The sequence below is a fragment of the Tachypleus tridentatus genome, chromosome 1, assembly GCF_004210375.1.
Source record: "Tachypleus tridentatus isolate NWPU-2018 chromosome 1, ASM421037v1, whole genome shotgun sequence".
NCBI classification, from domain to species: domain Eukaryota; kingdom Metazoa; phylum Arthropoda; class Merostomata; order Xiphosura; family Limulidae; genus Tachypleus; species Tachypleus tridentatus.
In genome coordinates, this window is record NC_134825.1 from 73454186 (window position 1) to 73479801 (window position 25616).

The following is a 25616-nucleotide window of genomic DNA, read 5'->3' on the forward strand; positions in this document are numbered from 1 at the left end:
GCCAAGAACAAGACAAAATCCAGGCATGAAAATGGAAGACATGAAGTGCAGGAGGCAGAACCAGTAACCAGGATAGACAAAAGAGGTTAATAATAAGATAAGTGGTACAGGAGGGAATAACTGTAGTTGGAGTAAATGAGGAATTTATGGTTGAGCTGGCTAGAAGGGAACAATTAGAAGAATCTGGCACAAAGTGGCATGAATAAAGAAACTACCCAAAAAGCAATCAAATATGGGTATAAGGAAATAGGTATTGAAATGACCAATCCTGATTGAAAACATCCGTACCCAAAGCCTGAAAATAAGGGGGTTAATGGTGATTGAGGGTAGTTGCCAATACAATGGTGTTACGAAATCCCCACAGTTTGTGAAGCCACTTGTAAACAATAGGATGAAGTGACCACTCCATCAGGTTAATCTTGCTAGGTGGGAAAGACGATTCACCACAAGTCAGAAAGCATCCAGAATGTAACACACAATTTAAACAAATGTATTGCGTGTGGACCCAGTGAAGGAGATTCAAGGTACAGGGTGTTCGGAAAGTCACTGTGCAGTTTTGTAATCATATGTCTATTCAGTCTATTTCAAGCTAGCAACTGATAGCGGTGTTTAGAAACAAAATAAGAAGGATCCAAGCCTGTGTTGATGCCAACGGGGTCACCTTCAACATTGTTTATAATTTCCATTCATAGTTACCTCCTGTATTATATATTGAAACATGTCTGTTAATAAATATATAAGTGCACAGTGACTTTCCGAACACCCTGTAAGAAAACAAAGGAATCTTGACTGGGTGTCTTCTTGGTAATTGATATAAGCCATCCTATTCAGTTGTTGAAATAAATAATTAACAGACAAGAAGCTCTAGAAGTATGTGTAGTGACCACTCATTAACAGACCAATGGCATGTAGACTCCAGGTGATGAATCCACACATCTCTGCCCTGAAAATATGCATTTGTAAAGAGATGTAAACCTGAATGAAGAGAAGGAAGCAGTACACTTGCAGATCTACGAGTCTTGTCCAACCATCAAAGGAAATCGTCAACAAGGGAAGGAGGAATGGTAATAGGAGCATCCAATGGATCCAAAGCAAAACTCCATTTATCTTACAAAGTCCACTGAATGGAGCACATATATGCACATCAATGGGGATTAGTAGTGTTATACAAGACCACGTCCCCAAAATAAACAGAACCTCATATATAGAAAGTGAGGGAGCAGACAGAGCATTGGAAATAGACAATTACAGACTGAGATAAGTGTTGAAAAGACACCTAAATGCGCCAAGTATTGGGAAGGATACAGAAAGGATATATCCAATGTGATCAACTAGCCTTTCTGAACAGCTTCGATAAGCTGACGAGTATAACTGGCCACCTCCTGTTTGGAATGGGCCAGAAGTAGCTAGTCACCTATGTAAACGTGAATGCAGCCCAGAGCATAAGATGATGGGCAAATGCTCTCATCACTTGGAAAAAAACATAAGGACTTGTAGGCAGCCTAAAAGGGCAGGGTGCAAAATTGGCACATTATATCTCAATGGATGAATCAAAGATAAGGGCAAGATCGTAGAGAGATGGGAATATACAGATAACACTGGGGAACACTTTTTCAGTAACTTTGAGTTGCATTGGATATTTTAACTGATTCTGAAGGAGTTTTAGGCGCTGATTTCAAATCTGAAATTAGTTTTTCTCTACAAGCTCTAGTTTGTATGCAATTTGAGGCTAATGAACTTGCAATGTGAACTTGAAATGTGAACTTGCGTAAACCATGTATAAGCATTTTCACGTCCATTTTTTGAACAGTCACCTTGATAAGTTCCCTGACAACCTGGGGGCTGTGAGTGACGAACAAGGAGAATGATTCCACCAAGACCTAAAGGTCATGGAAGAACACTACCAAGGGCGCTGGGATAAAAGTATGATGGCTGACTACTGCTGGAGCATTAAACGAGATTGTCCAGATGAAGTGTACAAACGCAAATTCCTACCTGAATAAAATACACAAACAAATTGATAAGCTATTCCTATAATTTCCTATAATAACGAAACATTAAAAAATAAATAAAAATGTCAAATTGCATAAAACCTGTAGCTTGCAGACAAAAACCGACTTCAGATTTGTAATCAACACACTCAAATTGACTATAGAAAGATCTTTTTTTAAATGCAACAAAATGAGTGTTCCCCAGTGTAATCATTGAAGTCATCCAGAGAAAATTCCTACCAAAATGTGAAGTCGAATTTCATGGTAAAACATGAGTGATGAAAAAAAAGGATCGAAGCAAAACATATCAATGATGTGATGATGAAAAACCCACTTGAAGTAAAAATGTATTCTCAAGACATTTGGTATGGTTAACCTGAAAGTGACCTAAGAAGGTCGAAACGTTGTTCTGTACTTTATTTTAATTAAAGTGTTAATACCTATACCAGTTATCTTGAAAATACAGACCAATGACAGACCTCCAGTCCCCAGTCGTTTTGGAAATTACAAACAAATGAGAGTAAAAACCCAGTGGATGATGTGAAAAAGGTCCTGTACTGCCTCTGATAGACACTGGAAAATTATGGGGTCCTGAAGAGAAGGGAAGAAAACGGGCTCCTGGACCAAGGAAGGTGTAGAAAAAAAGGGAATTTTTAAGTCCCTCTGGCCAAAGCTGAAGAACCCAAATATCGGTGGTTAAATGACACTATGGATGAAAGAAGGCCACAACTCGAGCTCTCACTGGGCTCAAACCCGCCAGATAGTCACTATAACTGTTGGCAGAACATTGTGAATGATCAAGAAAATTAAAAACCAGAAAGAGGGACAGCTAAGAGCTATATAGAAGAAGGACCAGTAGCTGGAATCGGCGCTACATTGGACTGAGATAAATGGCCTATCAGATGTGAAAGAGTAGATTGTTGCTAGACAGATATCATCCGAGTCTTCAAGTACTCGGAGACTATACCAAAGATGAAACGTCTTAAAACAGAGCCATATGCAAATCCTGGAGATAAGGTAAGTGGGTTTGAGATAAGATAGTGTCACGATTTAAAAGGTCCCAACAACAGATAGACTACATTTGCAAAGCCAGAGCTGAAGACGATAAACAAGTTAACATTGAGGTAAGAAGAGAGAGGACGTTTTCAGAAAATCCTTGAGAATTTCAGTGAAGAGCCTCGGGCAGGAGATGAGTTGAGGGAAGCTTTGTTTGTTTGTTTTGAAATTCGTGCCAAACTACACGAGGACTATCTGTGCTAGCCATCTCTAATTTAGCAGTGTAAGACTAGAGGGAAGGCAGTTAGTCATCATCACACCCTCGCCAACTCTTGGGCTACTCTTTCACCAACAAATAGTGGGATTGATCCTTACTTATAACGCCCCCACGACTGAAAGGACATACATGTTTGGTGTGACGAGGATTCGAACCCGCGACCCTTGGATTACAAGTCGAGTGCCTTAACCACCAGGCCATGCTAAAAATTTGACTTTTAGAAAACACAGTTCATTAAGACAAGCGCAATTGTTGTTTCCAAAACCGAGAATTCTGATTATCTAATATTCGTATATTTTACCATTATGGAAAAAACGTGAATGTTAGAGCACAACGTTATTCTGCTTGGTTGTACGGCAAATGCTATCCCCCAATAGCCATATTTTATTATATTAATTTCCCGGCTAAAATAGAAAAAAAAATACATATTTCTTATATTTCAGTTTAAGTAGGGGAATATAACACGAGTTTCATATTAAATCTTCTTTACTGTAATAAAATAAAAATGTTAAACTATACAAAGTTATATAACGTGACCATTTTAGATAGTTCATTCTTTTATTGAATATAAGAAATATTTGTTATTTTCCCATTTTAGTCAGTAATATTAATATAAAAAATGTAGCTGCGGGGGACATTTGTTTGGGAACAGTTTTCTAGGGGGTGCAGTTGTGAAGTTATCATTCCACCCCTTTCTAGGTTTGCTTAACTTAGGACAAAGTTTAAAGTACTTCATTGATTCAAAGCTTCTTATACTTCTATAGATTAAGGAATAAATCTAGTGTTTTCGCTGGTACAGCGGTAACTCTGCGGAATAACAACAATCAGGGATTCGATTCCTCTCGGTGGATTCAGCAGATAATCCACTGTGGCTTTGATTTAAGAAAATACACTATAATCTAATATTTATTTTGTCCAAAGTAAAACCTTTAAATATTAAAAAGGCCCGGGATGGCCAAGCGTGTTAAGGCGTGCGACTCGTAATCTGAGGATCGCGGGTTCGCATCCCCGTCGCGCCAAACATGCTCGCCCTTTCAGCCGTGGGGCGTTATAATGTGATGGTGAATCCCACTTTTCGTTGGTAAAAGAGTAGCCCAAGAGTTGGCGGTGGGTGGTGATGACTAGATGCCTTCCCTCTGGTCTTACACTGCTAAATTAGAGACGGCTAGCACAGATAGCCCTCGAGTAGCTTTGTGCGAAATTCAAAAAACAAACAAATATTAAAAATAAAATAGAGCGCCAATAATCATTAATTTTATATATAAAGTATTTGTTTAAGTAAAAAAGTGTTTTTTATATAGCTAAGCTCGATAGTTTACAATTTTCTTTGTTTGTAATTTCATTTATATACTAAATATTTCTAGCCTAGCTTCTTGTAAGTAATCTGTGTAACATAATATGGTAATATTAATTACGCTATTAACAGTTCAGTTTGTTTGTTTTTAATTTCGCGCAAAGCTACTCAAGTGGGCTATCTGTGCTCGCCGTCCCTAATTTAGCAGTGTAAGACTAGAGGGAAGGCAGCTTGTCATCACCAACCACCGCCAACTCTTGGGCTACTCTTTTACCAACGAATAGTGGGAATTACCGTCACATTATAGCTACCCCACGGCTGAAAAGGCGAGCATGTTTAGTGCGACCGGGATTCGAACCCGCAACCCTCGTATTATGAGTCGAACGCCTTAACCCACCTGGCCATGCCGGGCCTAACAGTTCAGCTGCAGGCATCTGACAAAAAAAAAAAAAAGATCCGTTAGGGACTACAGGACTCAGCAACAGTGAAACAAACCCGTATTTTAAGATATTCAAAAACAGGCTTAATACATCGCTAATTAATATTTTATATCTCTCCTTACTTGTCACATAAAATGATTTATTTTTCCGTCGAGGAGATAGTCTTTGGGCTTTAAGATTTTTTGACAACACCTTTTTATCAGTCACTCGCGGTCTTGCCTATAAACAAAACAATGAAGTCTCAGTATTCGTAAACACCATTAGGAAAAACACACAACAGATTCTTAAACCATTAACATGTTTATATAAAATTAAAAGACTGTTATATTGAAAATGCTGTATTCAGGTAATTAAACAAGTAGCTTTTATAATTCTTTGTTTTTTTAATTTTGCGCAAAGCTACACGAGAGCTATCTGCGCTAGTTGTCCCAAATTTAGCAGTGTAAGACTAGAGGGAAGGCAGCTGGTCATCACTACCAACCGCCAACTCTTGGGCTACTATTTTACTGACGAATAGTGGGATTAACTGTCACATTATAACGCCCCACGGCTGAAAGGGCGAGCATGTTTGGTATGACGGAGATTCGAACCCTTAGCCCTCTGATTATGAGTCGAGTGCCTTAACTACCAGGCCATGCCGGGCCATTTTTATAATTCCATCCTTCATTGTTGTGAAACTAACGACAATTTCATAACGAGTTAGGTAAGTGAACAACATGAGTATACTTAGCTGTTGTATTTTTACTTCAGAAATACTACAGTTATTTTTAATTGTTATTTCTCTCTAGTTTAGATGTTACTGAGTTATGTTCTTTTACATCCATTCAGTTACTGTAGATTATTAAAGATTTTAAACCATTTTTTTTTACTTGGAGTGACTCAGCTGTAAGTTTGAGGGCCAATAACACTAACATTCGGGGTTCATTTGTTGGATTTTGTGCTATCTGCGTTAGCCGTTTCTAATTTTGACGTGATAGACTGTACAGATGTGAGCAACTTATATCTCGCAAACGAAACCTGACTTTTAGATTCACTAAATAGTGCTCTAGAATCTCTTAGTCATTTACACACACACAAAACTGCACAGTGGAGTATGTGCGCTATGCACACCACGGGTATAAAACATGAATTTATTTAGAGTTATAAGCTTTCAGGTTTACCATTGAGTTTCCGTAGATTTATTTTTTTTTTTCATTTCAGTGGCATTAAATGTAGTAAGACAATAATATATCTAATACAAATTGAGGTGGTACCTTCATGATGAGGAAACATTACATAAATAGTGCAACCGACTGCTTAAAATTTATATCTTTTTCACATATTATGTATTTCTATGAAAACTGGTTAATGGATTTTAGAACAGCGCAGAGAGAAACAACAGAAGCAGACAAATCGGACGACTTCAGTTGCCTGATCTTCTTAACACTCCTACGAAAAGTGGGGCCTAATAGGCCCCAGAGCAACTTGAAAGGTTATTAATATTAGGCTAATAATTTTGTATTTAAATGAAATTGCCATTTAAATCCATTAATGAATGGATTAACGAGATTCACACTATCCCTATCTACTATCTAGCGAAACCACAGCCAGGGGAACGGGCTTGGAGAAATCAGGAGTAGAAACGTCTTTTCGTAGGAGTGTTAAGGCACTTCAGCATGTTTTGACCTATGAGAAGCATAAGTGTAAAGAGTTGCGAAGTGGGGGTGCTTGGCTGAGTATAATTTGCAGTTGCTGTACAAGTCAAATATGTAAAAGTGGGTCTGATACAGCACTCCTGGTTTCGACGCCTCTTTAATAACAAACATGGAAGAATAAATAAGTAGAAAACGTGACAATGTTGTGTTTTAAACATTTTTATCGCTACTTCGAGTAGTTGCCCTTTCTTAAATCTTAAGCCTATTGGTTATTAACCATTTATTATTCAGTTTACATCTAACTTAGATTTATAATTTAAAGAAAATTTACAGTATAAACTTTATAAACTCTACCTAGATTATAACACAATACAATAACAGTTACATATAGGCTTACTTCAACGATATCGGATATAAAATTAAACCTATCATTGATAGAATACTCCCCACAGTAATGCATATTGTTCTGAGTTTTCGAAAACCACAAACGACATTTAAAATTAAAGCTTGATGTTACTATGAATGAAGTTATTGTTACGTTGTACCAACAGCATAAATTATGAGTCACTAACACGAGGAAACGTGTGTTGTAAAAGGCTTTCATATTTTAATTACATTGGGCTATTTAGTTTAAATAACAGAAGTACAAGTACATCTAGATTATTTGAAATAAACGTGCATTAGGTTATTAAGGAGTTTTTGTTTAGGCCTATATACTTTTATATTTGGATGACAAGTCGGGAAGTCCTACGCGTAACGTTAACACAAAAATTACCAGGGAGATTTTCTAAAACAATAAGTTCTAAATACTATAACATAGTGAAAAATATTGTTTTTTTTAGAAATTAAAAATAAATAATCATAAGTGTCACAAATTTCACAACCATGCCATTTTTTCTCAAAAACTATACATTTATGGCGGGAATGCCCTTTTTAACTGGCGAAACAAGATTATAATTAATGTACTTGTCATGAAACGTTAGTATTAGGTCTATATTTTCAACACAACATTTTTTACTCAGTGTTTTAGGGGTTTTAAAGAATGAAAACAACGCGTAACAGTGTTGTAGCGTGCTTTCTCGTTAGGTGAGTTTTTTATCATTTGGTAAACATAATGCAGAAGTGCAGCTTACAATAACAAAATTGATAGTCCCAACTTCACAAACAACGTTTCAACAAAAACTTTGAAACTAGTGTTAACCTAACTGCATAATTTCCTCACTAATATTTCGATAGAAAACATTGCCTAACGCAGGGAGTAACTGAATAACAGATAAATAAATAGGCACAGTGATTCTCACTGCCTAACTTACTAACTCACTCAGTTAAATAACCTATTAACTGAAAAATTCATTTAGTCTGATATTTACCCCCACCTCAGTGGTTCACAAATAAGTCTGAAGGATTATAGCTTTAAAAACCTGATTTCAACACCCATGGTGGGTATAGCACAGATAACACATTACGCAACTTTGTGCTTAAATTTGAAGAATAAATTACAGGGCTGAACTCAATAACTTCAATCTGATCACTGATGAAGGCAAGTTAAACACACACATAGATATATATTTAAGCTATATCACTGTACAGACGTACATCTTTATGCATAAAAAAAATAACAATATTATACTGTCCAAAATGATCGAGTCTTTATGCATGACGTTCCCGGGGAAGGAGGATTGTGTGGCTTGTATTTTCTCGCTTGTGTAGGTTCCCATACTCTTATTTATAGTATAGGAAGTTTCCGGGTTTCACAGATAGCTAAATTTTATGAAATTTTTAGAAACTAAGTCATCATGAAGTCGCGAAAAGCTTTCTCTAGCAAGCAAACATCTGATAAAAATATTAAAAAAAAATAGCTTATAACATTCACTGTCCCTTTCCTAGATTGTGAAGTTCTTTGAACAGTAGTCATATAGAAACAAAATAGTGCACTAAACTTTAAATTTCTTACACCTTTTCGGTGGTTCTCTTTTCCGATGATTATAGTGTCATGTCTCTTATTGTCATATGATGTCCTGTCACTGAGGAAGTTATACTTAAGTAGGTAGTTGAGTGTATTCAGTAGCGACCCTGTATTTTGTGTTCCTCTTGAAGTGGTCTCAATAGGAACCCTGAGCTCTTCAGAAGGTTGACTTCTCATTAGCAACTTTTTCTCTGAAATTATCCAGTTCGTAAGTCTCTCGCTGTATGCTTCCAATGATGACATTTGGTTTACACTGCCTGTCTTTCTGGATTCTACAACGACATCATTAATTATTTTAAGTATAATATATAGCCCTTCCCAAGTCACGCTTAACTTTGGAGCTCATTTTCTCTTGCAGCGGGGATTGTTCAGCCATACCATATCACCTCAGTCATATACAGTCTTATCAGCATGAGCATCGTAGCAACTTTCCATTTGATCTGTGTTTCATTTACGAAGCTAATAAAACCAAAGCATAACTTGAATTAAACCACAATTATCTTTGCACTTAAAACAGATGGCGCTACATATTACGCAATATACAAAAGCCATGATGGGATAATACCGTTGCTTTAAAAAGTTACGTGGTATAGGAAGCTATGATGATTGAATGGAAGTATTCTTTTGTTTAGGTGAATTTTTTTTGGTTTATTTTTTATTATAAAAACATGTCATTGGAAATTTTTAGTATACTAAGTAAAATATAGTAGCTTTATTACATTTAATTTCATATTTAGTATCAATTGTAATAGAAATATCAATACTATGTAACCAAACAGATACAGACCAATATCACGAAAATATCTGTTACTAGGATTTTAGCATGCTTTATACTTATTGCTGCAACGTTTTCACCCAACAATATATTATTACGAATGTTTTAACAATTTTTCAAAAGATTGGAAATTTTTTATTAGGGAATCTTTAAGAAGTACAGCAATATAAGTCTCTGGAATGATTACAAATATACCTAAAAATATTATTGTTCATGCCCCTAAAAATGTAACATATGGGTCATTCCATGCCAACTCACTCAGAAAAAAGAACTTTTTCAGGTCCATGTTGTAGAGTTTTTCTTGAACAAATTCAAGCAAAAACTTCATTTTGATTTATTCAGCTATGCAAGATCCTAGAGCTGTACTGCATGGCTAAATAAATAAAAGTGAAGATTTTGCTTAATTTTTCAAGGAAATCTATGACATGAACTAGGAAGCCCTAGTTAGGTTGGCATGGAATGACCCCTATACATATATCACTATACACATAATAATCTTCATGGTATATAACAACCTGAATGAATATTGGGTCTGTATATCTAAATGAATTTTTTTTTTTTTTACATTCAGTTTTTGGAATATCAGGCTGTAACCAACCAAATTTGTCTTGCCTGCTAGTTACAACAATGTTATTTGTGTTCGTATAGCCATATCTATAGCAACCAGGATGAAAATTGATGCAAAAATAAAATTTTATGTATCTGACACAACAGCATGCAAAAAAATTGGATTTGTCCATTTTGAGTCTTTTTTTTTTTTTTTTCTTAATGTGATTTGAGCTCATGAAAAACCCAACAATTTTTGGGTAAATTACTCTATTTTAACCAATTTACATTGGATTTGATACAAAAGTACATTTTTTGCAGATCTTAAGTAGTCATAAAGACAGTTTTCAACTTTTCTGTGTTTTTCATGATTTTTATAGTGTTAGAACTGGCCATGCTTGAATTGTGTGACAGAGAGATATTATTTGTCCATGCATGTCAGCCTCATTACTTGTGTTGTTATTTAGGTTATTCTGTTGTAGACATTTTATCTATTTGGGAATTAGTTTCTATTAGCAACCTTAACTCTATGTTGAAATACATGCTGTCACATAGTTGTATACATTTGTGAATATGGAAGGTAGTAATTTCATATGATATCTAGCTCTCTAATTTTATAATTTCATCAATAGAAATAGGTAAAATGACTATATAAGACTATGTTTATGTACTTATTAGATTAAATTATGATGCAAGAATATTTCAAAGATTTATTTTAACTTTTACAGTATTACTGTTTATAAATGTGTAATTAAATATTGCATGCAGTTGTGTGAGTGTTTCATTGTGATATATGCAATTTAATATATCATTTAAACTTTTTTTTAAGTAAGGACATTTAGTATTTAATAGTTTTTAAACTATAAAATGCAACAATGGAAATTATATCCAAATCATAATTATTTGTTTAGTTGGCAAAAATGTATTTATTGTTCTGCTGTATGCCTCTGGATACAATGTTTTTCATTGCTATCAATAAAATTTTAGTTTATAACATACATAAGATTTGATTTCAAAATATTCATACTTAGTATTTTCTATACTGTATATTCCATTCAGTTATTTTTTCAACAATAGCATTGAACCTTTTTGTAAGGACTTATTGAATTATGCATGTTTAATTTTCATATTCGTTACTGATGTTTAATATATTTGTAAGTTATTCATTAATACAGGTTTTATGGTTATGGTAGTTGGAATGTGCATATGTTTGAAAAGGTAGATAAATAACTATTTAAAAAGTCTAATAAACTGACCAATTATTAAAGATATTTTTGGGTAGCTTTCTAATTAAAATATATGTATTTTTAATATGCTTCTGAGAAGTTGTTTTCCTTGGAAAAATATTTTGTAACAATTTTAAATAGGTGAGTTTTATTGTTACCCTGTTTGATATGAGATTTTAATTTGTTGCAACCAGTTTTTATTGTTCACAGTTTGGTACTGAACCTTCATACAAGATTTTATTAGATTCTTATATTAGTGTTTGGAAACAAGATTTAGACATTTCTTTATGAAACAAAATGATGTTAACTTTTAGCTACCTATGTACATAACTTATTTTAACTAGTTTTAAATTTGTTTTCATAAAATGAAAGTATTAACACACACAAATCCAAAGTGATGAGACTTGCACTTATGTTGGATGTTGATAAAATTTGTTGTAATTGAGCTGAAAAGACAAATTATTTCTTATTAGCATGATATACATGTTGAACTACAACAAAAACATAAAAATTAAAATTGAATGATGTTTACAACTAGACCAAACCAACATGCATACAGATGTTTAAAATATATCATATTTTGACCAAACATATACAAAAGAGCTAATTAAGAGTGTCTGGATGCATTACCTGTCTATTAAAATATGTAAATGGGACACTTTTAATATATTATAGTTGGTTCATAAAAGGTTAAAATCTTGAAATAATAATCATTTAATATTTTTCAGTATTACAAAGATTTTTTAAATATTTATTAATTAAAAATTTACATTTATGAGGTATTACTTCATATCTTTGTTCTTATGTATATATATATATATATATATATATATATCATAAGATATTTCAGTGGCTTACTATAAAGTAGCATACAAATATGAGAATTATGCACACTTGACTTGTAAGGCATTATCCCTATGCTTAGATTTTGCAAATTTTGAGGTTAAAACAATTCATGAAATGCAGTTTTATAAACAGTTACAATTGTAATGTGTTTTCTCTCTTTTAACAGATGAAGATATATTTTCAGCTTTTATGTTTAAAAAAATGAATTATGGCTGGGTACCTGAATCAAGCACATTTGTTGAGTCCAGTAGAATCCAAATCTTTCAGTCTAGATGATAAATCAGATTCACTATCAGCAACTCGAACGGAAATGACTACAAGTGTTCGCTGGGTACCAGATGTAGGTGACTCGCCTCTGAAAATTTTTGTTTTAGCCAAGAAAAAGATTAATGATATATTTATTGGCATTCAGAGCTATGTGGAAGAAAGTAACAAATTCCTGTCTAGTAAGTTTATGCTATTTTTCTTGTCAGATTTTTAATATTTAACTTCCAGTCAGAACAAGCTACCTTTTTATATTAAAAATAAACATCAACCTGGTAAATGTTCTTGTCAAGAATAAAGTACTGAATGCATTTTATCACCTATTGGGTACCATCCTTTTAATTATATGTTTGGCTGTAAACCCATTGATACCATGCATGGTTTGACCAGCCTAGGATATTTAGGTTGGTTCTTAATTCATACAACAAATTTTAAGTGCAAAGTAATCTGTATAACAAAAGTATGATAAAAACTGTAAATTTAGTTATATTAAACATTTTAACCAATACTTTTGTTTAAAGAAGCAGTAGAGTACAACGTAAACTGATTTAATTTTATAATACTTAGTATAATTTCTTTAAGTAAGTAATTATACGTTTGCCTGTATTTATTTGTTTTACAGGAGAGGACTTAACTGTAACATAGTTTTAAATGCTGGTTTTTTTAAAATAAGTATAGTGTGGATGCTGTTTACACAAGGTTTATATTGTAGTGATAGTATTAACTTAAATTTATATTTACTGGTAAAGCTTTATTTGGACTTCTGTGTTTACTCTTGTTCATGAAACTATACAAAAGGAGTTAACATGTTTAAAGAATTTAAAGATAGACTGGTAAACGATAACTCAGCTGTGAGAAAGGACTAAAGATTTAATTCTCATTTCCTCTAGTTATCTATAGAGCTGTAAATTTGTTAATGATTTTGAAAGGTGATTTATTTGAGTGGTAGGAAGTGAAAACTTTAAAAGTTTAATATAAAGAGTAATATGTGTAGGCTTAGGCACATTTAATTGAGATACAAATCAAGGATGTGGAAGTAAGATAATTGGGCATTTAACAGATTCATCGTTTGTTGTTTATATTTCTCATACTTGCTATTAGTTCTGCAATTCACTAACTTTGTGTTGTTTAAAGTAGAAAGACACATGATGACAGATTGATGTTTGTGTTGTTATGAATGTCTTATCTTTCATAGGAGAAAAATCTGTGTTTTCTTATGCTTCTTTATAGGCTTTGCCTATTTCTAGTTTGCTCATCCTATTCTAGGTCATGATCATTTAAAAATGAGATGTTTAATTTTCAGTTACAAAAATATATTGTCCATATAAAATTGTAATTAAACAGTCCCAGTTTAAAAGACTTTTTGCAGCAAACACGTTAACAGACTGAACTTCAGGAAGCAAAGTAATAAAAGATTTATGTACTACAGTTCAAAGAGTTAAGTAAGAGTGGTGTTGGTTCTCATCAGAAAGAGTGAGAAGTCTGGAACATGATTTGTAAAATTCTAAAGTTTTTTTTTTTACTGTAATCAACAATGTTTTGTCTATTTTAGGCAAAAACACGTGTTTCTAGAACTTATTCTTTCAAGTATTTTGAAACTATAATCCTGGTTGGTTAGCTCTGGGTCATTATCTCTCGCTCTCTCGTGTGTGTGTGTGTGTGTGTTTTTCTTATAGATGGAATAACAGTCATCAAGAGGTTTTATTGCATCTGTGTTATTAAAGAATGCTGTTTGAAACATTACTATGAATGTGTGTGTGTGTGTGTGTGTGTGTGATTATATGTATTTTTCATGTTTTGTGTAATGTTAGTACATATCTTTCTACTTACTGTATTCTGCTTTGACAGATATGCATAACTGATTTTGTTTGCATTTATAGTTGGAGCAAAGTCAAACTTGATATTTTCATTAATTTCTGTCTTATACAAGTAACATTTCTTACTACAGGGTGGCACGTAAGTCCCTACACATCCATATATCTTGTGTATCCAGTGTATCTGTGTGCTGTCCCTTATTCTCGCTGCATAATATTATGCTTACATTGGCCATATTTCTCTAAAAAAAAACAAAAAACTTTATAATAAATTCGTAATTAAGTATAACATAATAACATATGGATGGGTAGGGATTTACGGGCCACCCTGTATAATACATTAAAGGTTGAGCTCAAGACCATTGGTAATTTATACTTCATGTTGCATTGACTGAAATTTAGAAGACATAAAAACCAATGGGATATATATTGTTTTCAATTATAAATTTTGTGAATCATTTTCAAAATGTTTGACAATAACGTCACGGAAATAAATAATGAAAGACAGAGTAGATTGTTGAGTAAATGTTATTAATTCATAAGCTGATTTAATGCTTGCATAAATGTATGTGTATGCATCATCAGTGTAGAATATTATCAGAATGCTTATTTTAAGCTACTTCCATAGAGATTTACAATATAAATACAAAATGATGCCTGTTTTATGTCCTTGACCCTGTAACTAATTATTATTATGTATTTAGACAGTGTACAACTGTTCAATAATTTGTTTTAAATATGAGCAGTTTTTATTTTTAATATACATCCATTAGCTTTGCCTTTTTGGCTAATTAAAGATTTTAGAGACACTTTGATTTTGCAGAAATACATATATATTGTTATAGTAAGCACGTTACTCAACTGTGCTTAGGAAATTTCCCTTTAATTAATTTGTCATATTTAATCTTCTTGTCAGTTGACATATTTGTACACATAGTTTTAAGTATTAGGATGTTTGTTTATTTTTTTAACTGTTATTTTGTAGCCATTTTGAATTTAATCTGTACAGTGTATGGGTTTTTATACAGGGTGTTCGGAAAGTCACTGTGCAGTTTTGTAATCAGCATTCATTCAGTCTATTTCAAGCCAGGAACTGATAGCGGTGTTCAGAAGCAAAATAAGAAGGATCCAAGCCTGTATTGATGCCAAGAGGGGTCACTTTCAACATTGTTTATAATTGTCATTCATATTTACTTCCTGTATTCTATATTGAAACACATCTGTTAGTAAATATATAAGTGCACAGTGATTTTCTGAACATCCTGTATTACCCATATTATAGATAGTGAAGGCTTGTATGTTACCATTTTTATATTGGATTTACATGATAAACTTCTTTTAAACAATTTTTAGGTATGACAGTAGAAAGCGGTGTTGTTTCTGAACAGCTGGTAAAACAGACTTCAAACTTCAGGGAAAGGATTACAGGGATTCAAGATGTCTTAACTCGTAATCACATGAAAGTGGTGTTTTTTGGAAGGTGGGTTGTTTTTGTTCCTATGTATAGTGGTATAGGAGGACATATATGTGCATAGCTTTATGTATACTGGAACACGTCAGAATGTGGTCATTGATGTGATTCATAAATGACTGTGAATTTTAAATGGCAATAAATGGATGTGCATTTCATATGTGAGTTCTTATTGGATGTATATTTGTTACATATATATGTATTTTTTATTCATTGAAATAATGTGCCAGAAATATAAACTAGTTTAATGTAGATTATGCAAGATCATGAGACAGATCAAAGGGACATTAGATGATTCAGTTAATTGAGGTAACCCTTCATCTAAAAGAGAGATAAAAATTTAAAGTATTAAAACCAAACTAAATGTATCCTGTCATATTCAAACACCTATTTAACAAAAATTATGAACAAAATCAAATTTAGCAATACAAACTACTTTATCAGGTAAACCATTCCACCAGGTGGTATACCTCTGGCTGAAAAATTATATATTTTGCTGAGCAACGAGTCTTATCACAAAGTTTACACTTTTTCTTCCTAATTTATAGTATTTGAGTTTTGATTTATGTTCTTTAATGTGATTGTTTTATACTAAGTTACCTGTAATTCTTCTTTCCTAGAGATAGAACAAGTCCAAAACTTCACATCTTTCTGCCTAGATATATATATATATATATATATGTATTTTATATTAGACATTATCTAAGTAGTAACCTTTTTCTGAACTTTTCAAACTTCTTTATCTTTTCTGTAGTAGATGAACTAAACCTGTTACGAATTTTCCAAATGAAGCTTTATGATAGTTATATATAATAGTAAAATTACCACCTTATTTTTCAATTAGAATAGAAAAGGGACTTTTAGGATTTAATTTCCATAAATAGATTCCAGAATTTTATTTGTTTTTGCACAACTAAATATTTAGCTTAAGATTTCAAGCAGTGTTCAATGTTAATGGTTGTCAGATTGCCAAAGAAGAATGAAAATTTGCTTGGAATAACTGAATTTACTTATGTATTTCAATCATAAGTATAAATAAAATAATCGATGTAATATTCGTTCTTATTAATAATAAGTTAAATGAATCAATCTAGAGCAAAATTTACAAAGAATAAGCTTCAATTTGTTATTATTTTCATTGTAGAGGCATTATGTATTTACTTCTGTATTGGCTCCGTTTTCTACAAGGTAGTATACGTTAGGGACATTATAAAAATGTGCGGTTTTAGTTTTTGGGAACATCTTGCACAATTTTGTTTTAATCAATTATTTGTATTCTTCATACCTTGTGAAGAGTTCACAATATGGCTAACTGATCACACACTTCTGTGAACTTGCTGCTTTAGTATTTTTAAAATACTATGAATTGAATGGTTTAGAACAAAAATATAAATCAGAAATTCTTGAAAGCAAGAAATATGAGGAGAGGTTGGAAAAGTGTTTATTGAGACTTGTAAGGAGAATCATTATTAATTTAAAGTTTACAGTTAATAGTGTAGAAGTTGAACTAAAGTAGTTTTTGATGTTACTAACTAAACATTCATAACTTTTGTAACTAGAAACATTCTCTTGTTGGTTTTAGCACAATCCTTGTGCAGAGGCTCATTAAGTTATCTATTTGCTTTTGAAAACTAGTGCTGTATTAAAGAATCAGCAAAGGAAGAACAAAATTCTAAGTTGTTGAGTGGCCAAGTAGGTTTTAAAGTTATAACCTTCAGGAAACTGAGAACAAGTTTCAAGTAAATGAAATTTACCTCCCATTTGCCTGAATGAACAAGTGCATTCTCACATAAATGTCAAATTCTGTAAGACTTTTACAAGAAAACACATCTAAGTTCTTCCATCCACCATTGACATGGTTTTCTCACATAAAAGATATTATAGTGCTTCAAAAATTTACATACACCATTGTACAGTTCTTTATATTAACTAATTTTATAATGAGGCCTAATCACTAAGACATTCAAGGCTCTTTTAAATAATGAAAATTATGCCAAATACAATTTTTTACTACCTTCTTAGAATTTTCACTGACTGGAGATACAATTGTTCAAAAACTATCCATACTTATGATTCTAAACAGGGAAGTGCTTATGTATTATAAGTCACAGCCTTCTGTTATTAAGCCAATTTCTTATTCATTTTGTGACTTTTTTCTTATCTCTTTTGTGAGCAAACAATCTGTGTATTAATTCTACATGAAATGTATATACATGCATGTTAACATCTTGCAAAACCTGGAAACTATAAGGAAATCTATTATATCATAGTATAACAACAATGTAAAACTAGCTGCTGTTAAAATCGGTTGATTTCCTGAAATGTCATTAGTGTACAAAATAAGGTTTTGTTGGTTTCAGTTATCAGTTATAGAGCATTTCCTTTAGTTTAATCATTTTTAACTTAGATATATGGTATACACTAATACCATTTATGGTAAATATGCTCATGAGTAGTTTCAAACATAAGTATATGCAAACTTCTAATGAAACAAGCGTATCCATAAGAACTGGGTGTTCAATTGATAAAAGTAATTATCTGTGAGCATCCAGTAATTTCACATATAATAATTTATTGTACTAAAATTATGAATTAGTCAACCAACATCATACAAATAATTGACTAATCAGAATTACTGTTTTTTTATTACTGTTTTCAATGAATCCAGTTATTTAAATAAATATAATATTGTCATTATGATTTCTCTCTATTATTGACAAAGGTAAGTCTACAGATTTACAATGATAAACTCAAGAGTTTGATTTCCACTTGGTAGACACAGCAGATATTCTTATATGGCTTTGCTACAAACACACACTTTATTATCTTTAATTCAAGTTTTTGCAGCTTAGTCAGTTAATTTGACAATTCTTGAAATTGACAAACTAATAAAAATGAGGTTTTTCTGGTTATTACTGTTTTTTGATTATCCCATTTATCCATAAAGTGTGTGTTTATAATTGGATAGTGACTCAGTTGTTGAAACAAGTAGGGTGTAAGCCAGCAAGAAATAGTAATAAAGTGTGTGTGTATAAATCATGATAATGACTTGGCTTTTGCCACATGTAAAGTTGGGTCTAATCCAGTGAGGTTAAGTTCTTGTATATAAAACACAATAGTTACTTAACTGTTGACACATGTAAAGTCAGGTCTAAACTAGTATGAAAGATTAATTATGTTTATATGAGACAGTGTAATAATTTAAGAGTTATGAAAAGTTAAGTGGAACATAAGCCAATAACAAATTAATTTATTCTTGTTATCTTTAGGACAAGTAATGGTAAGAGCACAGTGATTAATGCCCTCCTGCAGGATAAGATCCTGCCTAGTGGCCTAGGTCATACCACAAACTGTTTCTTACAAGTTGAAGGAGGTGATACCCAAGAGCCCTATCTCCTAACAGAAGATTCTCATGATCCGCAGAATGTACAGGTATGCAAGTTTTGAAGCATTGTATTTGAGAATATCCACTTAAAAAGTAACTTATATGAACAACCCAGTAGTAATATACAGTGTATTGAATTATTCTTAACAAATATAACTGTTTTTTTTTATAAATATGGAAGAAACAATGTTTGTTGAAGAATTTTCACTGAATTTACAGTCCAAATTTTTTGAAAGCTTGTGTTATCATTTAATACTTCATTTGAATTATGACTTTACAATATAATAGTGGAGAAAATGTTTTTAATGGAGCAAGATAAAGTAGGCATAGTTAGGTCATTCTTCATTTGACAGTTATATGTTTAATGTATATTAGGCCTTATTGGCTGAAATAACTGTATGATTAGGTGAAGAAAATCACAAACAGGTAAAAAATATATAAAATGGGTTTAAAAGTTATTACATACAATTAATTAAAACATTCTAATTAATAAATCAAATAAAGTTGCTGCTTATAATTTTGATACATAAAAAGGTTATTCTTGTCGTACTCTGTTGATTGTAAGTGCATTGAAACTTCACAATAGTTCTTAAAACAAAGAAATTGTAGATCCAGAGACCCAAGAATTTAATTGGAAAAGTTTTACAAGAATTTAGGAAAATAAATATGTAATTGAAATCTACAACAAAGGAAGGTAAATATTTTTGATTTTCATCAAAAAATATATATTACAGTTAAATCTATAACTTCCCAAAACTACATATTCATACAAATGTCACATATAAAAAAAACATTTTATTACTAAAACTACATAATCTGAAGAAAAATCTCATTTTTAAACAAATGCATACAGTAGATTTCATTGTTGTTTTTACAATGCAATAAAAGAAATTTTACCCCATTTGCATAATAGTGATACATTCAGAAAGTGTCTCAAAATATTTTTTTAAGTATGTTGGCTTAGAGCATATGATTTATTTACAAGGTAAGATTTGTTTTTGATTAGATACTAGTACCTAGTTTCATCAGTATGCTATGTTTTTGTTTGTTTAGAAAGTTTATTTCAAATATTTATGTTTGGATACTTGCAGATACAACTTTAGTTTCCTTGATTGTTTTTTTAAAAAAATTGTATTTAAGTACTTGTACAATTTTAAAGTGTTTTGCAGTTTTGGATACCGTAAGTATGTTTTACTTCCTTTGTTTCTAGTCAGTTGCTCAGTTGGCACATGCCTTAAACAGTGAAAAACTGGGAGACAGTACTTTGGTACGCATCTTATGGCCAAAAGAAAAATATCACCTTCTAAGAGATGATGTAGTATTAGTTGACAGGTGAGATAATCAAGCAAAGTTAGTATTTTGTAACTTCAAGTTTGAAAATTTGATCTTCAGTTAATGACCCTAATATGGAAAAAAATTTTGTAAGAAAAAAGATATTAAAAGCACTTCTTTCTTAGTATAGTTTAACTCTTAGAAAATAAACAAATATGAAATGTTTTGGACTAGAATCTAGGGTGTCACTAATGTCTTTGGAGTTTTTCCTTTCTCATAGTGAAAGTATTTAACCAAATTACATGACATTTAGTGCAAAATTACTAAATAGTATTTAGTTTCTGCTTTAAAACAGTCCACAGTATTTCATTTAAGTATTTTTATCTATTTATTATATTATGAAATTGTCAACATATTGATGTGAAGCTGTTTCAGAAAAACATTGAAAGTACATCTTTTCATTGCTGAATTTTTATCTTGATCAAAATGTTCCATGTTGTACATTGGGTCAGTTTCACCTTTATTTAATTAATTTTGATACTTTGGTTTGCCATTCAAAGTAGTCACTATTTCTTTAAATTATAAGCATGCTACATCTTTCAAAGATTTGGTGACCTATACATTATTAAAATGGCATCACTTTTGTTTCTGTTACGTATCATGATTCTTGATGATGATAAACCCACTTGAAATAAAAACGTATCTCAGAATGGTTAGTATAGGTATTAACCTGAAGATTACCTAGGAAGGTTGAAACATTCTCTGCTTATCAGTAAAAGTATGATGATTGTTGCTATCAAAATTGTTGTCAGTTGATATCTAACAAATATTAGTTGCCATCAATAAATAATAAATACTTTTATTTCTGTGCAGTGTTTGAATATTATGAACATAATAATTTTCAATAAATAACAATTTCAGTAATTGGAATATTTTGCTGTTGCTTACTCTACTTGTTGGGCTTAACCTTTGGGTGATATAATCAGACTTGACATTTATAGCTATTTGTTGCAACAAGCAGATCTACTTTACAGGTTTAAAAAAGCATTTCCTCATAGTGTGGCAGTCAGGATACTTGCCCATTCTTGAATTTCCTATATTAGTACTGTGCATGCATACATCACCAAGCAAAAGTACAACTGGTGGATTTTGATATTTAAAAATGTCAAATTCTTTCTTTCATTTGTCAGTGGATAAGTGACAGTTTTTAGAACCCACCTAAAACTTAATTATGCACTCAAAGTGATATCTTATGATGGAAGAAGGCATCTGTAACATTCAACTGTACACAATTGAATGCAAAAACATTTTCTTGAATAAAAATCCTCAAAACTAAGTGGAAAACATTTTCAGGGCTAGTGTTGTGAACTTAATATTAAAATCCTATGTTCACCTATACAGGAACTCTAGGTAACCAGCTTTTAAGGAACTACATACTATTTTATTTTATGATAAAGTAGAGAGTTTAAACAATTTTTTATCCTGTCATTTCTAACCATTAATTTTGGCTAGTCTTAAATATAATTTTAATTAATATTGTTCAGAAAATATTTTGACATTAAAGGCTTGTAGTAATAAAACCACCTACTTAGAAGAAAAAAATGTAAACAAGACAAGAATTATTATATTTTCAGGGGATGATAGTTTCTTAGTATTTATTAACCTTTTCTCTGAAATGAGTAGGATAATTCTGAAACAAAATTATAAATATGTTGCTTACAGGTGAGATCCGTCAAACCCATACAGAAATAATTTATTTACAAATTACTTTTAATGAATGTAATGTAATGATAAAATATTACCACTGAATATTTTTGATGAAACATTGTTCAGTTACAGTTGAATTGTTTGTATTATTATTTAAATTGTAGTTTATTCTGTAGGTGTGAACACTTGATAAATAAATGGGTCTTACCATTTTTGTTAGAGTTTAGGATTCAAGGGTGTTTAATTACAGTGTAGAATACATTTATTGGTTTTTCATAATTGATAGTCATGTAGAATGTTTTGATAGATTACTTGTATATTAACTGTAAAATTATTTATGTTAGTGAAATATGTCAAACCACTGGTGCTGTAACATCTTTCAAAATTCCTTGTATTTGTTCATGTTACAGTGGGTGTAAAAAGTATGACCACAATATTTTCCCAAATATATCTTGCACTTTGATTGGTAGAAAAAAAAATTTTAGCCAATTAAATCTTAATACCTTGTATTTTGTATTTACCAAAGGGATTTTTGATACACAAACTAAGTTATAAGATATGCAGCGAAGAAGATACACACATTCAAGCACTTAACGAAATATATATATATAACCACTATATGAATAACGTAAACAAAAATGTGTTTTCAACAAACTTAATACTTAATCTTCTTACCTTTCTTAATAACCTCAAGACACCTTTTTTGCATACTTTCAGTAAGTTTTCAAAGGTAAGTCACATCAATGTCATCCCATGCCTTCAAAATGGCCTTTTTGACTGATTCAATGTCTTGATATTGCTTTCCATTTGCATAAACTTGGTGGGACATCTACCTCCAAACATTCTCAATTGGATTTAAGTCCGGAGAATTGGCAGGCCAGTCCATAACATCAACATTCCATTCTTGAAACCAACCGTTAGTTGTCTTGGAAAAATGTATAGATGCATTGTCTTGCTGAAATATGAACCCAGTTCCATAATGCAGGTGCACAAACGGTAACAGATATTCGGATAACATATAAATGTAGTCCTTAGAATTCTGGTTCCCCTTCAGAAACACCACCTTGCTCTTTCCAACGTATGAGAATGCACCCCATATCATAACAGATTTTTCACCGAAACGTCTTCTTGTATAGAGCTGCCTTGCCGCACCTTTTCGATACCAGTACTTCTGCAAGCCATGCTGGCCCATCTAGGTTTCATTTTTTCTTGTCTGAAAAAATAACTGACTTCCATTTTTCTCCCAAACCGCATATTCCAACTGCTTCAACATATGACTTTTTGAGAGGGGCAGGGTACTGTCCCGTATCATGTTTATCAATCCTGATCATTCTGAAGGATTCGCTGGACTCTTCTAATCGGAACATCAACATTTACATATAACACCAGGAGATTGACTTAATTGATCAGCAATTTTTCTGTTACTCATTCCTGTGCTTTTAAGTGCTTTTATTTGACCTTTCTCATCTTTTGTTCGTTTTTTGCCTTTAGGCATGGCTAGACCTCCCTAAAAATCAAAATAGAGCATAAATTAAGATAGGATAAGCAATAAATAAAGCATATAAGCATATTTAATGAGGGAAATCATATCAAACATAAACATACAATGCAAAACTTGAATTGACTTTATAGTTTTTTCACTTATTATTTGTATGAGGGTGGGAATTAATGAATGATATAGAAGGTAGAAAATTTGTTTTGGCAACAAAAACTACAGTCATAGAAAAACAAGTGGGGAATTTTTATTGGCTAATATTCTTAATTTCTCAACATTTAATTGGTAAATATTATAGCAATTTACAACATGGCTTTATACTTTTTTCATGGACTGCATTTGTATCAGTTTCTCTCGTATTCTGAATTTTAGTATTTTCTGGTAAAATTATCTGATGACGCTTTGTTTTTTAACTTAGGTTTTAAATATGATAATATTGAACTGTAATTAGATTTAATAAAGTGAAAAACGCTGAATCATGCAGAAGTGATGGCAGTGCTTAAAGAAATATTTAAAAAGTAATAACACTTGAAAAACGTTTATATTTGTGTGTTGTGTTTCTTTGTGCATATAACAAATGACATGATTATTTTTTTAATATTGCTCAGCCCAGGTATAGATGTTTCTCCAAACTTAGATGAATGGATTGACAAACACTGTCTGAATGCTGATGTCTTTGTTTTAGTTGCCAATGCAGAATCTACACTGATGCTAACAGTAAGTAAATTGTCTTGCATAGATCTTCAAGTACTATTATTTGAAAATGAAGGTTTTGCAACTTAAGAATGTTTATTTTTCTGGTTAAAATTTGATTTGATTTTTTTTTTGTGTGTGTGTTTCCTTTTTTCCTTTTAGTAAAGCCACTTCAAGCTATTTCTTGAGTCCACTGTGATTTTTTTGTGAAGTAAAATATTTTTTTATTGTATATTTAAGCATTCACTTATTTGAAATACAAGTTTCTGTGGTAAAGGTTATACTATATAATTGTGTGTTATATATCCAACAGTAGCTAGTAAAAGATTAAACTAATGGTCACTTAACTTGCTAAAATTATTCATTATTTTGTTACTAAAATAAAAAGCAAAAACAAGTGGTTAAACATATGTATAATCATGAAAGTTTTGAAAAATTGTAACATTGTGTCAACTTTAAGCTGCCTAGACAGTAACAAGGTATGTTGAATAAACTGTTAAAAACATAGGAGAAGATTTAAAAAAAATTTTTTTGTAAAAATAAGTACAAGTTTCTGAGATCTGTGTGTGAATTTTGTATTGTTCAAAAAATTCTATAATTTGGAAATAGTGTTTTATTAATTTTAATCTTGGTTTGAGGAACAGCATTTAAGTAAAATGTTCAAAAAATCTTCATTCTTATTACTGAAATAATTTTTTTTCATGGTTACTTCTTGCAGGCATGAAAGTTTAATGGTATCTGAAAGACTTAATAAATTTGATAAAATAATATTTATCAGTATACCCACAAGAACAGTTAAACTGTGAACCTATATTATAATAATTCTAGCTAAGTTTTGTTATGAATGAAAAATGTAGTCAAATACTAATCAGCAGATTTGGAGTTGAAAATGTTCACTTACAGATAATACATGTGTTTGTTGAAAAGCCTAATGTTTTCATATCTATGGAAGAGTAATGATACAGAGAACTCGGCACATTTTCTTTACACAGATGGTTGAGATATTATTGTTTTGATCAATATTGATTATGATAGCTAAATAAGCTTTAAGCTAATCTACTTGAGAACTAGTTACTGTTTAGATTTTATCTCTCTGATCTTATGGTGTGTTATTACAGAAATAATTTTGATGATGTATATAAACACTAGTTTAATATGTCAGTTTATTTTTAATTTTTTTAAAAATTAACTGTTATTATTTTCCTTTTTAGGTTGAAACCTTAAATTATAACCATTGCATTTGGGTGACCTTGTTTCACGTAGAATCTAAGTGTGTGTCATTCACCTAAATTTAATTTGATGTATTTAAATGGATTCACTTTGTTGGTATGTATGTTTGTGCGTCCACACATACAGAGATAAATTAAATATTATAATGAAACAGAAATTAAACAATTTTCCATTATTAATCCTTGTTGTCACCATTAATTTAAAGCAAATAATATCTGTAGCTATAGCACTGTTGGGGGATATTCCATCTGTCAGACAAAGTCCAATGTCAAACTAGCCAGCAACTCTGCAGAA

General features: G+C 31.6%; 1 protein-coding gene across 1 annotated transcript in view; it reads left to right on the top strand.

The window, feature by feature from the left end:
- Positions 1-9106: 9106 nt before the first annotated feature.
- LOC143232552 (mitofusin-2-like) overlaps positions 9107-25616 on the top strand; it is a 99800-nt gene continuing 83290 nt past the window's right edge. The window contains exons 1-6 of the mRNA XM_076468126.1: positions 9107-9230; positions 12158-12437; positions 15423-15549; positions 18810-18972; positions 20136-20257; positions 24008-24116. Of these exons, the coding sequence (XP_076324241.1) occupies positions 12200-12437; positions 15423-15549; positions 18810-18972; positions 20136-20257; positions 24008-24116 (759 nt within the window). The 5' untranslated portion in view covers positions 9107-9230; positions 12158-12199. The remainder of the gene's footprint in view (positions 9231-12157; positions 12438-15422; positions 15550-18809; positions 18973-20135; positions 20258-24007; positions 24117-25616) is intronic.